The 16,572-nt window shown below is 35.3% G+C and overlaps 1 protein-coding gene across 3 annotated transcripts in view; it reads right to left on the bottom strand.

The window, feature by feature from the left end:
* The window catches only part of GABRA2 (gamma-aminobutyric acid type A receptor subunit alpha2), a 59,807-nt gene that overhangs the window by 11,307 nt on the left and 31,928 nt on the right, over positions 1-16,572 (bottom strand). For all 3 annotated transcript variants that reach the window (XM_061346150.1, XM_061346151.1, XM_061346149.1), the window contains exons 5-8: positions 10,636-10,856; positions 8,187-8,269; positions 5,283-5,426; positions 4,334-4,486 (exon numbers count right to left, since the gene is read on the bottom strand). In XM_061346150.1, the coding sequence (XP_061202134.1) occupies positions 4,334-4,486; positions 5,283-5,426; positions 8,187-8,269; positions 10,636-10,856 (601 nt within the window). The remainder of the gene's footprint in view (positions 1-4,333; positions 4,487-5,282; positions 5,427-8,186; positions 8,270-10,635; positions 10,857-16,572) is intronic.

Genomic DNA, 16,572 nt, shown 5'->3' with positions numbered 1-16,572 from the left:
CCCTAACTCCAGTAAAAGTTACATATCATTATACCACTATTGGAATATGAGATACTGTTGTGACCACCACTGAGCTGAGAAGACATATTAGTTTGTTTGCAGCCACCTCAGTCATGTAAGGTCTACAGTTTCCCAGGTATGCTTGCCCACTGCCTACCAGTAGTGTTATACCTACAGTTAGCAGAAATTCCCAATTAAGAAATCATAGACTGAAAGTTGTAAGTGCTGGTATAACTCTAAAGGCACAAATGATAATCAGCAACATGTGAAAGGGAAGCAAATAGAGTTGAGATTTTTTTTTCAACAGAATGGGAAAATATAATTTGTATATATAGAATTGTTCAAAAGGAAAGGTCTACATTATTGAATTACCATGTAAAAATAACTAGAAAGCAAATCTACACTTTTCTTACATTTCCCTTTCTGTGTTTGTACATAGTCTGCCTATTTCAGGTCTAAATGGCTTTTTGCTTCAAAATGTACAGTAATTAATATAGGTTCAGAAAAGAAAAACCAAGAACAAACAAAACACAGGAACAGGAAAGCAGAATAATAATATGATCACAGAGAATAGAGTCCTGACAAAAGAACATGGCTACCTGAATTTAATATTCTGCATCTTGGACAATGTACTAAAAAATAATACAACTCCTAATTTTTGTTCTTGCCTGCTTTGGGTATCAAATTGTGTGTGTGTGTATGCATATATATATAAAACTACATTCCTTTTAACAGTCTCATTCCCATTCTGCGTGAGAATTAAACCACATAGACAACTATAGCACTAAGAAAACTAACTTTTGATGTTTCTGTCACCTGCCTGTAGAGCTGCAATTCAAATATATGTGATGCTTCTAAATGTTATGACCATTAAAAACGGAGAATTCAATAAGCTGAACAAGATTAGCTTTGCTAACATTGTTGACACTAAACACATAACAATAAACACATTACTAAATGAAACAGATTGTAATCTTGCACTAAATAAAGGCATTATGAACCAAGCTCATTCCCTTTCATTAAAAATGCAATCAAATGTTTTTCGAATTTATCTGCTAGAGGAAACATATTCAAGACTTAATTAATGATGATAGAACTTCCTTCTTCCATTAATTTAAAGCAAAGTTGAAACAATGTAACATTATTCCATAATTCATTCGGGATAAATTAGGTCAATAATATTAAATAGATGCCATAAAGGAAAGGGATTAAGGAGCTTGATTATAAAAGAAGCTTCATTCTACCAAGCCCTTAATGTTACCCTAGAACTTGAGACTTCATTGCAAGAGAATAGAAAGGGGAAAGGTCACTTCTTTCAAATATTAAATAATAAATGGTAAGTGCTGCTTTGAATATCTGGCAGTTATGTTTCTTTGAAAACAACAGTACTCCAGGAGTTAGTCCTTTCCAGGACTTGGTAGCTGTCAAGAAGATATTTGAAATAAAATTCTTATTTATTCTGACAAAGACTTTATCAAAACTAATACTTAATAATATTTTAACATTTATAAATTAATTATTGCTATACTATTATATCCCTATACCCAGGACATTATCATGTTTATACATTATGTGGAATATATTATTGTTATACCTATATATTTATGATACAATGCAAAGATGGGTATCTAGTGACAACTCCTTATAAAAATTAAAAATTAAGTATGACCAATAAAATATGTAAAGTGAAATCTCCTACAAGTTTTATATTTCTGCTAGAAGTAGGTTATTTTATTAACTTAGCTGTAATATGGGCTTCATGTATCACTGCTGGAGTATACATGAATATCATTCAAATGCGATCTTGAGTATACCTGCTAACTCTAATTGCCAAGATTAATTCAGTAAGAGGCAGAAAACTCCAAGAAGCAAAAGACGAACTTTGCTATGAAACTGTACCTAAATTCACACTTTCAAAACACATTTAGACAGGAGATCAGAAGGGTAACATAAATATAGGATCATAGAATAGTTAGGGTTGGAAAGGACCTTAAGATCATCTAGTTCCAACCCCCATGCCATGGGCAGGGACACCTCACACTAGACCATGTTGCCCAAGGTTCTGTTCAACCTTGCCTTGAACACTGCCAGGGATGGAGAATTCACCACTTCTTTGGGCAAGCCATTCCAGTGCCTCACAACCTTATATCTAACCTGGACTTTCCCTGTTTAAGTTTGAACCTGTTACTCCTTGTCTTATCATTGCAGTCCCTAATGAAGAGTCCATCCCCAGCATCCTTATAGGCTCCCTTCAGATACTGGAAGGCTGCTATGAAGTCTCCATGCAGCCTTCTCTTCTCCAGGCTGAACAGCCCCAACTTTCTCAGCCTGTCCCCATACATGAGGTGCTTGAATCCCCTGATCATCCTCGTGGCCCTCCTCTGGACTCGCTCCAACAGCTCCATGTCCTTTTTATGTTGAGGACACCAGAACTGCACTCAGTACTGCAAGTGAGATCTCATGAAAGCAGAGGGGAAGAATCACTTCCTTCAACCTGCTGGTCACACTTCTTTTGATGCAGTGACAATTGCTTCCAGTAAGTATGAAGACTAGGAGATTTGCCTGGGGCTATGTCACTAGAGAAGCCATCAGCATTTTATGCTGACAATCTCATCTAGAATGCAAAAGAACATTTAGAAATAGTTCCTCAGGGGATCTCCAACCCAGTGCCAAAGGCTAAGCCCAAGGTGCAAACGCTGTATACAGGGGTTATTCTGCTCCATCAGACAGAGCCTGGACATGTCTTGCTCTCCTGGGTTCAGGGTACCAGTCTAAGCTGGCCTGAATGGGACAGAACCCTGACTGGTGCATGAGGGCCTTGTCTGTGTGGCAGCAGTAAAATGCTAGCATAGAAATTGCTATTTCCTCAATATACCCATTGTGCTTAGTACACATACTTTAGATTTTATGTCACTGGGTGGTGTGATTCTGCTCTTGCAGCCATCTTACCCAGTTCCCTCAAGACATCCTGAAACAGGACACTGTTTATTAGCCATATTATGCTAAACCCCCAGGAGAATAAAACAGCAGGCTACCATGCAGGTATTGCTTATTTCCAAAGAAAACACCATAAATTTAAAAAAAAAAAAAAAAATCAGAAAGAAAGAGGTATGCAGGAAGGGACACAACATTTCATATAAACTGTCCTAAAGCCTTGTTACTGATGACACAGTAACAAAAAGGGCATTTTAAGAAAATAAGATGTGAGACTTTTTATGGACAGACCAGTTACACTGCATTAAATGTACAGGAGGGAGTACAATGGGAAAAGTCAGAGATACAGAACGATTTGGCAGTATATTTGCAAGGCTGGAAAATAAATATGTGAATTTTGATAAGCAGAAATGGACACATTCACAGAAGATTTCAAAGAAAGACAGAAAAAAAGATAAAAATCGGCCAGATAACTGCCTGGGAAAACGTGGCAGAATTCTGGTCCCACTAAAATCACTGATCCATTTCATCTGCCTTCAATAAGGCTCATGTTAGAATCTACAATTTTCACAATGCTTTGTGTGGCATTTTCTCTACAAGGAGAGACAGAAAGTGAGTTTGACCTATTTTTTGAAGAGTGCATAGTGTTTACTGATGACTAATCATATAATTTATGCAGCATTTCTGATGGCTTATTTCACACAGACATTGCTTTCCCTCTTTTGTTGTGCTAGTCTCTTTTTCTTTAAAAACAAACAAATTAAAATAACTTTAGGTTATGTAAATAAGAAAGGCATTTGTTACTTTGCTTTAATAAAGAAGAAAGCAAAACCTTATTGTAAGAGAAACAACATTTTGCACTGCTGATGCTGTTCACTGCCTTGTAGTACATTCCAATTTGAATTAGTGGGAAGGGTTTGCCCACACTCCCAGAATAGGGTTAATTTTAAACAACTGCAGCTTGAAAAGTTTAACACATTCAAATAATTCAACAAATTCAAATTTAATTTGCTTAATTTAAAAATTATATTTAGAAATGTGCTTATCTACCAAGTATGAAAATATTATTCATATAAAATCAAGGTAAGAAAGACATTTCAGAAAATAATCTAAATTTACTTTTTAAATAGAAACATTGTCTTTCTATTTTGTGAAAACTTTTTCCTCTCAAAAGAGTCGCATATATAAGGACAATTTTCTCCTAAGCACTAATTTCAAAAAAACCTTCAGGATTCTCAGAAGATCTGTGAGCTGTAGTTGAAACTCATTTGGACTAGAAAGAGTCATTCTACAAGCACACCAATTTGGATGAAAAATGCCTTTACCAAGCATACTTCAGAAATGCTTCCTAACAGCTTCATCTGCTGCAAACAAAGCTAACAGTGCCAAGTATACTCACCAAAAACTGTCCTGGCAGGTACAGATTCTCTGTTCAGCCAGAATGACACTTGAGAGAGAATCACAGTCATGATACAGGGCAGATAAGTCTGAATGACAAAATAACCAATTTTTCTCTTCAAGTGAAAATGAGCCGTCATTACTGTATATTCACCTAGGAGCCACAAACAAACAAAATATAATGAAATAAAATGTTATCATCTTAAGGAAGTCCATTTCTTTGGTAAAAAAAGAGTTTGCTATGTTTATGTGAACTAAATGTGCTAGGGTTAAATTGCACAGAACATATTTTGTAGTAGAAAGCATTCCGCAGAACATAAGAAAGTTTTTGAGCACAACTACATCTTATTCCCATTGAGCTCCAAGGAAGATCAGTGTTCAGAAATTTACAGGAGCTCTGCACGCCCTGACAAGAGCTTTAGTCTTGCAGGCTTCTGCCCATGAACAACATTCTGTGCTCACACAAAGGCACCCTGAGAACTCAATCTCAGTCAAAAGGCAATCATGGGGGTCCCTTACAGCCTGGCATATGTAGGAACACAGTCTAGACTCTGGTAGAATGTTTAATGCCAAAAACATGATGGAAGGGAAAAATGGCTGAAACTTGTATGCTTCACCATTTAGTGGACAAAAAGTGTCATTTATCACAAGAAATTAAATAATTATCCCAGTCTTGGGTTAAAAACATTAGGATTCAAGGCTAAGCTCCAGATACAGCATTAAAAAAACAGTTACCAGGGACAAGATCACCTTTGCTATCACCAGTTTACTTATTAACTTGAAAGAGTCAGTAAAGTGCTGCTATGTGTTACTTACCATACATTAATAGACTTTGCCTAGCATCTCACATTTTGCAAGTGTTTTTCAGAAGCCTTTCAACACCATCAGCAACGCCTATGTTCTTCATAGACAAGTTAATGCCTTTCTTTGTCAAAATTACTTTTACTAACCTGTACTAGATTTAACAGTCTCTTTTCCAATTGTTTGGCCTAAAAGATCATACTGATTCAATCTTGAGCCATCTGGTGCCACCTGCACTGAATCTGAAGCATTATAAGTCCAAATGTATGTCACTTCTGAAGTTGTGTATGCATCTGTGGGAAATAAGATAAAATATTTTGTCAGAAATTTAAAGTTTCTATCAAAACTCAGAATTAGAAGAGCTACTTTCTTTTTTTTCTTAAAAAAAAAGGCTGACACCATAAACTTACAATTATATGGGAAAAATATGCTTTGACATTTAAAATAGCTTTACTGTAGGGTAAACGCTATTGCAGCATGGGAACAGGGCACTCCTTTGTGATCTTGTCAACCACAATTTACTGCTTCTAAATTACAAACATATCTTCTACACTGCTAAAAGAACTTGTCAGAGATCAGGTATTATATGTATCCTAAAACCATGTAAACCAGATGAAAAAAGAATCATAGTGCAAGATTTAGAATGTACAACATTTCTGAAAATTCATTCCTATATTGTTCTGCCTTTCTATTGTCCCCACTCTCCACTTTGGGATTGTACCATAAGCATTTTAATATTAACTGAAATTTGTAAATAAACACAGGAAGTCATGTTCAGTGATAATGCCATTAACAAACCTGTAATTGTTCCATGACTTGCCCTGTGTACCCTCTTAAATTTTACCCTCTTAAACAGCACAAATAACATCTGTTTGTGGGACACACTGATACTAAGCAGGCTGCTTGCTGTCTCAGTACACGCATTTAGCCTAGGGTCTGTCAAAATAAACTAGAATTAAAGCAAATCAAAACTGTATTTTAAATAGTTTATTTTAAACTAAATTTTAAATAAATGCCTCTCCATAAGTAAAAAAGAAAATAATTGAGTATGTGTTGCTAGGTTTTCCAGTCTAACACCCTACTAACAAATGGAAAATGAAAGGAAAGTGGTAAACCACTGATGGATGAAACTTTGTGTTCAGTTTGATTGACTGAGACAAGTACATTTTAAGTCTTATAACTGTACTGCAGTGGGGAGAAAAAAGAAAAAAAGAAAGAAAGAAGCAGCAACATTTCATTTCTGGTGGGATGCAAACATTTTTGCTTGAGAAATATCTGAAGGCCCAGAAAGAAGCTTTTTCATGCAAGTAGCCGTAGATTACATGTGGAGATTTTTAACAATTCCCTCCTATCTTTCCAGCTTCCCACAGGAAGACCTCTGCTTCAATGTAAACCAACAGTATTGCCAACTACTGGTTTGTCCCAATACTCCCCACTGTTGGCTAGATTTTATGGTGAGGATAAAGAAAGGCTGTGAAGCTATTTATTAAGCTACGATTTCTCCAAAACATTCTGTTTGGCTTTTCTCCTATGTATAAAAAATCCCCACCCAAACAGACACACATAACAGGCTTGTGATCCTCCTAGCAATGTAAGAGTAGCAGCATAGGAAGAGCTGCAACAAATATACATCACTGGCAAACTTGTCTCAGCTAAACCAAAATCCTCAGGATTCCTGCTTATTTTTATGACTATTCATCATTCAAGTTCTATCCCAGAATAAGAGCTAAAAAATGCACAGCAGTCTAGAAATGAGTTGTTGGTAAAGAAATAAAATGAGTGCGAAGCTATTCCAAATGGACAGAAATAAGAGCCCCCTGAATGTGCACAGGTGAGTATGAGGGAAATGAAAGACAGATTTTCTAAAGTCACATTGCTTACAGCGTTAATTTTCCTTCTTACCAGAAAACCAGAAATCATGGACACAGAACAAAGAACAAATTAGTAAGCAAAAAAGACCCAACCAAATAAGGCTACATAGAAGTCTTTTTTCTTACCATACCTTATAAATCAAACATACTTTGCTGTGCACATACATATAAATAAGTATTAGCAGCTGATTTCAGCTAACATCTCTAGTGTTAGTTAAGCTGTATTATATATATAAAATATTTAGGGGTGGGTAATGCTCCATGATACAAATATTATTAGTTCTAATGATCTTTTATCTCCACAGACAAGTTTTCCCTCTAGTGTGGAAGCATCATCAGAAACACAGGCTTGGTTTAATCTGCTTCAAACTCCAAGGAAAAGTATGCCAGGGTTATGGGAGGGAGTGTGCATAACGCCCTGACAATGTTCACCTGATTAACGCTGTCCTTAGTGGCACCTTACCACCAGTTTTGTAACCTGTGGTGTAAAATGAGCCAGAATTTAAAGGTAATAACTGGTTTCCTAAAAAAAACAACATTGTCTTTCCTGGGCCCAGCAGAGAATGTAGACTGCAGGCAAAGAAAAAAAGAAAACCTTCCAGTGTACAAAATCCAGGACATAAAAATAATGTGATTCTAGTTCATGAAGAAGAAGAAGAAAGGCTGTAGTACAGATAAATGGAGTTAGGCTGCTGTTAAAGTAGTAACTACTGAGATCAAATCTCACCTGTTTATAACATGCAGATGTGCTAAGAAGTGAAACATTTTAACACAAGAAGCTTTCATTGACAAAGAATGTAAAAAACAAATCTCACTAGCAATATAGAGAAAGTAAGTGTTTAAATAAATGAAAAAAACCAACCCATTATTTGAAGTCTTTAATCTGCTCTTCGTTAATACATCATGGGCTACATGCACCCAGGTCTGCATTCATCAGTATGGTTTCAACCCTGGAATAAAATGCTGAACTAGGTGTATAGTGCTTATTGTTAACTGGAGTCAGGAAAGCTTTAAAATACATTAGAAGACACCACACAAAGAGATTTTGGTATATCAGGTTACAAACCTTTTAAAAAGAACCGTTTTGTGTTTAAGCCTCCCATGCAACAACTTGCTGAAACAAAGTGATGGTGGGAAATGTTAGGTATTCACTAACCTAGGCTAAATTTATTATATACTTACAGCTGCCAAATTTCAATGGGCATGAGTGGGCATCCATAGGGAAGTCCTCCAAGTGCATTGGACATTCAGCTTGGACTGTAAGCCTAAAAGGCAAAAGACCGCTGTGCATTTAAGTCAGTTAACAGTACAAGAAAATCACTTCAACAGAAATGAACAGAGTTCATGCTGGTTTAGGAGATGAAATTGAAATGTTACATTAAACTAATTAAAATTTAAATCAGCTCTTGCTTCTTCCCTTTTATGTGTTCCTTTGGAAGGCATTGCCTTATCACATCAAAAACTTGAAAGAACTGACCTCAAAACTCTGAGCAAAGGCCATTTAAATGAAAATATAAGTTATGTAACCATGTAACTGCAGGTTGTTAAGAACAGTCATTTTCTTCTCATAATATTCTGAGGTACATGTGTGATTATATGGCTCTCAAAGGCTCCTTACAAAAGCACATAAATACAGTTAACTTGCCAAAGGACTGTGCTCCATAGTTTCCTGGGGCTTTTTTTTTTCTGTTTGAAGATGTGGCTGACATAGACAAAACCCCATTTGTGTTCTTTGAAAAGATTGCCAATACTGCTCATTCTCCGTCTTACTTGCTATTATTATTTTTATGCATGTATAATCACGACAATAAATTAACAATTCATTCACTTTTGCTTTTTTTGTGAAAAAAATCCCACCAATGTTTCAGTATCAAATATAGGGATTAATAAAAAAAAAAAGTTTGAAGAAGGATTTTGATAGACTTTTCTTTCTTGTTATTTTTAAAAGAAACAAACAAACAATACAAAACTCTATTTCTCCTTCCTATCTCGCAAGTCTTCTCTGGTTAGAGATTTTTTTTTCTGGATGTCTTCATTCCTCTTCATCCAGCCTCAAAAGTCAGCTACATCCTCCTTGTACTCCCAGTGGTTCACAGTCATTGTATTCCCCACTATGTTTTCCCACCCTTCTATCCCAAAATATTACATATTACTATTCCCCCACTCCACAGAAAAGTGAAGTCAAGGGGCAGAGAGAGATGAGCCAGCAAACAGTGGAAGGTGAAAGAACTGCGTGAGCCCCTGATATAAATCACACTATGATTTTAAATATACAGATAAAAATGGCTGTTGAAAATCTAGACAATGAAAACAGTTTACACATTAATCTCATATGCTCAGAAGCAACATACATAAAAGTCAGGAAAAAGCTTAGTCAATTCTAGTTGGCATGTCCAAACTTTTGTTTTCTAAAAAAAAATCATCATGCTTTCAAACAGTATTTCATATTATTTATAGCATATGACTACAATGCCTTCTGAAGGAAGAGAATTTCAATTAATTTATACAAATACAATTGCAAATATTGATTTGAGCCCAAGCAAAAATACTATAAATGGGGGTCTCTATTTCCAGCAAAACTTTCTGAAACTCTCCAAATACCACATCATTCAACATTATTAACAGTCTACCCATCAACACCCAATACTATAAGTGTGTTGTGCAGTAAATCAGGCTTAAGAGATGCTGGTATTGCTGCATGGGAAAAAATGCACAGTACATGCTTCATGCTTGCTTTACAGCTCACATTTTATATTTTCCTTAGCCTGGGAATTTTAAGTCTGTATTTACAACAAATTCAATTTATTAAATATTCCCCCCCAAAAAAAAAAAAAAAAAAAAAGAAACTAATAAAATGTTTCTGGAAGTTTGGATAAGAATTTTCCAGAAAACTCATATAGGTAACATTAGTGCAGAAAGAATAATCAAAGAAGAAATCAGTCTTATACAACTGCTGCTTATGCCTATGGAAACATAATATTTATAATTTTTCATAAATTATTTTATAAGCAAATTTCATACATTTTACCATCTAAATGTTTATCTTAGCTGCTAATCATATACAGGATTCAAAAAATAAAACTCTAAGTAAAATATTGTAGTTAGATATAAAGATAGATTTATTACAGAGTAAAACACATTTTCCCTGCAGCTTTTGCTGGAAAGAATTTGAGGCCTTATTAACCCTTTCTTCTTCCTCTTTATTTTTTATTGCCACTGATCTTAATAGTAAATTTGCTTAAGGACTCACATGTTTGGTGCAACGGGTGCAGTAGCAGGCAATTAACATGTACTATTTTAATTGTTCTGAGATGGACTTGACAAACTTTGAGTATTCTTAAGAGTTCTTACACACTGATTTCATCTGAAGGTCTCAAAGCATTTTATGCAGGTGTTCAGTATCTTTTAATACATTATAGAGGCATGAAATCTGAGAAACATGTAGGAAAACTGACTCAACTGATAATCAGCCAACATACTTGTAACAAAACTATAAACAAAATGTGTTTTCCTAGCTTTCTTTCTGCTGGGACAGAAATGAAACAAAGGACAGTACTACTGCAATCAAGTTGTTATCTTGAAAAATCACTTAAAAAAATAGGTTAGGTAGAGAACAGATGAAAAGACTTACCTCATGGTGTACAAGAGAGTGCCATCATCTTGGATTCGTAGAAGCTTGTTTGGCATCGTCATATTATGAGCCACTGACTTCTTCCCATTGTGGAAAAATGTATCTGGAGTCCAGATTTTGCTTGCCATTAAGTTGTTTAATCGAAGAATGTTCATCGGGCCCTTAAACTTTAATCTCTCATCCTTCCATCTCTGACGGAAGAAAACATCTATTGTGTATTCCTGTAATGGAATAAAGATATGCTTGGTTTTGATGCAACAAAACATTAACCTGCATTTTTAAGGCCAAAGTAGAAAAGCTCTGCTTGCAAAAATTCCTTTGGTAAAATTGTCAAGGGAGAACAAACATCACACAAAATTGTATAATTCTGAGAATAATAAATAGGAAGTCAATTATTAAAGGTATGACATTCTTCTTCATGATTGCTAGCTGTTGTTTGTATATTGCTCCATTCCTATCTTTAATTTACATACCTGATGCAGACAGTATATGTGACAAAGGTAATTTTAAAGAACACAGCTATTTTACATTAAGATGTAAGAAAAAGAATATTGAATGGAAGAGTATTAAATGGTTCCTGCAGCAGATGCACCTGAAGGAGAATAACCCACCATTTCAAGAGCACAGGAGAATGGCTGAGACTGGAAGGAAGGAAATAAGTCTACGCATAAAGGGCACAATATATTGAAGCAGAGTGATATAAGGAAGATTTTTCCAAACAGGAAAGTAAGGCTCTGCAGTGGTATGGATTTTATTAATAGAAGTAGATAAGTAGGGAACAATAGCTCATGATTAACAGGTGACACTGTCCACTGAACTTTACTCTGATGCCTTATACTGGGAAGGAAGCACAGTCTGGAAAAAAGGTTGTAAGCGGAAACAGACTGATGACCTAGACCAGACACAGGGTATCCCATCTGCTGGATTTTGTAGCTTTTCTAAATGTGCAAGAAAAAAAAAGACACTGATTAAACACTGATAATAAAAATTCATCAACTAACTTCAAATTGGACCTGTAAATGCATTTAGTGGTTTGCTACTGTCAGCACAGAATACAAATTGCAAATGGAAGAGCTTACAAACTTTATTGGAAGCAAACTGTATTTTGTGTATTGGCAAATGCAACCTTGGTGCAATTTCACTTTGTTGCACAGGTGCAAAATGGACCCACTGTTTCAAAATATTAGTATGTTACAACAGTCTGTAGTATTGCAATAACACTGTAAATGTTAGAGTTTACACGAACCGTTTTTGAGTAAATTATCTTTGAATGAAAAAATCCTGATAAAATTTAAATAATACAAAATAATCAAGTGATTTCAAGAACTTATCAGTGCCCATCACTTTCTGCTGGCTCCCTTGTGTGCTGATTAACAAGGCTTAAGTTCTTTCTCAGTAAATCATATGGCGGTATAAAAGGACTGCTGCATAGACAGTGAGATGTGACAGCCCTTTTCAGCTCCTTTGGTCTGTGAGCCAAGGAGCTGTGAGTTGCATTTTCCAGGTCAGGGCCAGTGGCTAAGATGAGCATAAGGAATAAAGGAAAGAGAATCCTGATACCTGAAGGAGCATGTCAGGGAAGGAGAGAAAGCAGTTGTCATTAGGAACTGTGACAGGTGCTTCAGGACATCTTTCTGGAATGATGTAATGGGATACTTATAAACTAATCTGACAAAACTACAAGCACAATTTTTAGCCATATCAAGTGGTCTCACATTACTAAAATGCAATTTTTCAATTTTTATAATTAAAATTATAGTCACTAAAACAAATACTGAATAAAACTAACACTACAGTACACTGAAAATTATTTTGTTTTAATTTCTTTAATGCTAGTTACTATTACCTCTAATAATATTTTAGAAAATATATCTGTGAAATACAAAGTTATGACTTCTAAAACATTAATTTCATTGACATTATACCAGATCTTTTACTGTCTCTCATCACTGCCAGAGACACTGCCTCATGACAAAGAGTCTGCCATTTTTTTTACAATAGATCACATTCAAGTATCCTGTTTTACTTGCTGATTCATATGTTGGTTTATTTGCTAAATATCAAGTGACTTAAACTCATATTTACAAATTCCAGTTTATCTATCCATTTAGTTGTAAACCATGGAAAGCCAAAAAATGCATAAAATCATGGAGGATTAGGAGTAGAAGGAACAGTGTGCTTGAAGCAGGAGGAATATATAAAATCTAGCTAGAAATATCAGGTAATTCAAGGAAAACAATTGTACTGAAAGCCTCCTTGTTGTTTCTGTTTGGGGGGCTTTGCGAAAAAATCATTGCTATATATGATAAGATTGATGTTTGAGGTATAAAGAAGTGGAAAGAAGAGCCTGAGGGAGCAAGACTGAAATGCCACTGAAATTCAACAGAAGTGAGTGGCAAGTCCTCCAGGCTCCTTTGACAAATACCCCCGCATATAAATGATTAGAATATAAATCTTAAGTTTTGGTAATGTTTCCATCAATAAAGAATTTCAAAGGTCCCACTTCTTCACTGTCTTCCAGCATACGTAAAAAGAATTACAGGACATATAAAACAGGGGAAAAAAAGGCAAACATGAAATGCCACTAAATCAAAACAACATTTCAGAAAACCAAATCTGATGCATGGCAACTGCTTAGGAAGTAAAATAAGCAGGAGAGAATGTGAACTGCAACCTTGAATGATCCCACTGATAAATCTCTGACTGATTCACAGGTAATTCTAATCTCTCCATCCAATCCATGTTGGAAATCTTTATTTGCTGAATAACCCATTTAGAAGGTGGAAGCACAGAATAAACCAAGGTTTGGTGTGAACAAAAACCTTCTTCTCCCATTTACCATAACAGCAATAAAATCTCACATAGTTCTTAAATAACTTATCTTCCTATAAACCTCAGTACATTTTTCAAAGAAAGTATTGGGAACTCAATTTTGTTTGAAGAGAAATCAAGACACAGAGATGAAATTAACTTGTCCCAGTCCATTTACTGAGTGATTATGAAAAGCAGAATACAATGTATGCCTTTTGCATCCCAGCACTATATTAATCAATCCCATGTCCCCTTCAGAACCAGATCTATTCTGCTTATGATCATCAATATCTTTATGGTGATTAAGATACAAAACAAATTAAAACACAGGCAACTATTAAAGTATGTTGAATAAAACTGATATGATATAATGCCAGCATTTATCAAAAGATGCTAGATAAAGATTTTATAGCTATTTCCTATCCCATACATGTACTACTTTGTGGTAAATGCTGTGTAACCTTTACTTTCCAAGCAACACTAACATTGTATCAGAAACAAATCTGGACTCTAGAAAAAAACCCTCAATTTAATACCTGATACTCATTTTATGCAATCTGCAGATATTTTCCTATATGAAAAAAAATCTATGCTGTTACTGGATATTACCCACCACTCAGTCAGTATATACTACAGTATCTCTACAAAATCACAAGAGCATACTTTCAGGGCTATAAATGACTCCTGTGATCATTTCTAAGCAAGTGAATGCTTCCTACTGATTTGTGCCTCGAAAGGTACTTTCTCAGCTGGACTGGAACAGGGTACAATTAAACACAATATTTCAAGTACGTTTTGTAACAGCTTACGTTCCACACCACAGCACATCATGCCTTGTATATAAAATGGGGGGACCAATCACTGCCCAGGCTGGGCTGGATATCATCTGGTAGGTAGTGACAAATTTTATTGTGCATTACTAGTGTTTTCTGAGCTTTTATTACTTCTCCTGTTGCTTCGTATTATTAGTAGTATTGGTATTATGGGTATTCCTTTTATTATCGCTATATGTTGATTTATTTTAGTTATTGGACTGTTCTTATCTCAACCTGTGGGGTTGACATTCTTTTGATTCTCCTCCCCATACCACCCTGGGAAAAGGAGGGAAGAAGGTGGGTGAGTGAACGGCTGCATGGTGCTGAGTTACCGGCTAGCTCTAAACCATGACAACAGTAAAAAAAAGATACTAGTATCTCTGGGAAAAGATTTTACTGACCCAAGTATAAGCAATCCCTCTCACTACGTGGCCATCTTCTTTTTTTCTAAGGCCAGATTTGTATGGGAAAAGTTCAAACAACAAAAATGCACTCTCATCCTCTCATAATGGTTGGCAGATTTTGGCAGTTTTTTCCATCTGGAGTAAAGATGAAAGTGTTCCAAACATCTCAAAAATTGCTAGTGTCCATTATCATGCAGTACTGTCGTGGAGCAGACTGAACATTTTATTAAGCACCCTCTGGAACACAGCATTTTGTTAAGTAAATTGTTCTGGCCAAGTTTCCTCATTCCCTACTTGTAAAGATTTTACTCAGTCAATTCTCTACAGAAAGTTTGGCTTTAACCACTGTTACACTGACACACATATATAACCATGAAAACAAATTTTAAGTGTTGTAAAATATGAAACTTTAAAAAGGCAAATACAAAAAAAAAAGTAAAAAGGAAAGGGTAAATGTCACACATATCTTTTTATTGATTCCTTCAAGACAGTCAGAAATACTGTGGTTTATACATTGATAAGATAAATGCATAATATTCATGGACCTAAATCTCACATACAAATATAAGGGCTTTATATTAATATTTATTTTTACATTAGTATGATTTCTTAATTTTAGTTATTTAAAAGATCATTCTTGGTATCATATCTACCTTAAGGCAATGAGTAATTTTTCTTTCAGTTTAGCTTAAAAACATGAATAATATTAGTATACGAGGAGTACTGCTGAATACTAACATGGTTGGGTATGCAAGTATAAAAACTACTTCTAAGAAAACCAAGAATTTGTTTTATACAGGAGACTCAAAAAAACCCAGTTATTCAATCCAAAATAATATTCCGAGTATATGCATTCTTGTTATCATGTGATATTTGTGGGTTTAGTGAGTGCAAGTTTGTGACTGAACTTCTGCAAACTGATTTACTAAACTTCCTTACTAAGCATTTGGATTCTAGCTTTTGAGTGAATGATGAAATAGCTTTACAGTGGGGGGGATCAAATAATTGGTTTCTTATCTCGGTCATTTTATTCTCTGTGGAATAGATGTATGCATGGTGTAAATGGCATACGCAAGGGCTAACACACTAAAACAGTCTGCAAAACCCCATAATTCTTGAAGTACACTGCTTGGCTTTACCTTGGCCTGTCTAGCATATTGGACAAACAATGTTTCTGATGTTTCCACCTCACTTCTCTCTAAAATAAACTGAAAGAGTCCAGGATGCAATTCTCTTCTCCCCCAAAACCCTTCAGTGTCACAGTGTTCAGGCTCTGTAGAAGTACTTCATTAGCTGTGTATCTAACTTTAAATCTCATCGCACAGATGTATAAACTGTGTCTATTTGCTCTTTACCAAAACTCACCTTCTGGTGTGTACAAAACACAGAACGTAGAATGAAATGGCAGATGGCCAGAAATTCCTTTCAGACCTTTGGGAGGTGTGAATCTTATATACCAGCGAACAGAACTCTTGAAAATATTCTGAATAAGCTCTCTTAGAAGGAGGGTCGTGGTTTCAAACTGCACTGTTGGTTATTTTTCATCAAAGTCCTTAATAGCCCTATTAAAAACCTGAACACCATACCACCACTCCATTTCAAACATGTATGCATTTTTAAATACATAAGTAATGTCTGCCACATATATACAACCTCTAATACTATAAGAATGTCTGGTATATTCCTAGGGTATTGTTGCATGATTTTCCTCTATGTGAAGAACTCATTTCTAGCCTTTTATTTCTGCTTCATCTGCCAGCTTCACTCATTTTTGTCTAAGCATTTAATCTAAACATGAAATATTTTTAAAGATCTGCAAAAAAATGTGTTTAACCACTTTGAATGATAGTGTCTAGGGAAGACAATGTCTTCCTATTTATGTTCATTTATGAAAAAGGTCCTTCTCT

The sequence above is a fragment of the Neopsephotus bourkii genome, unplaced genomic scaffold (genome assembly GCF_033783945.1).
Source record: "Neopsephotus bourkii isolate Nb327-2 ecotype Australia unplaced genomic scaffold, CSIRO-AGI_Nbou_v1 NB_259, whole genome shotgun sequence".
In the NCBI taxonomy this organism is placed as follows: Eukaryota; Metazoa; Chordata; class Aves; order Psittaciformes; family Psittacidae; genus Neopsephotus; species Neopsephotus bourkii.
This window is presented reverse-complemented; position numbering and strand designations above follow the sequence as displayed.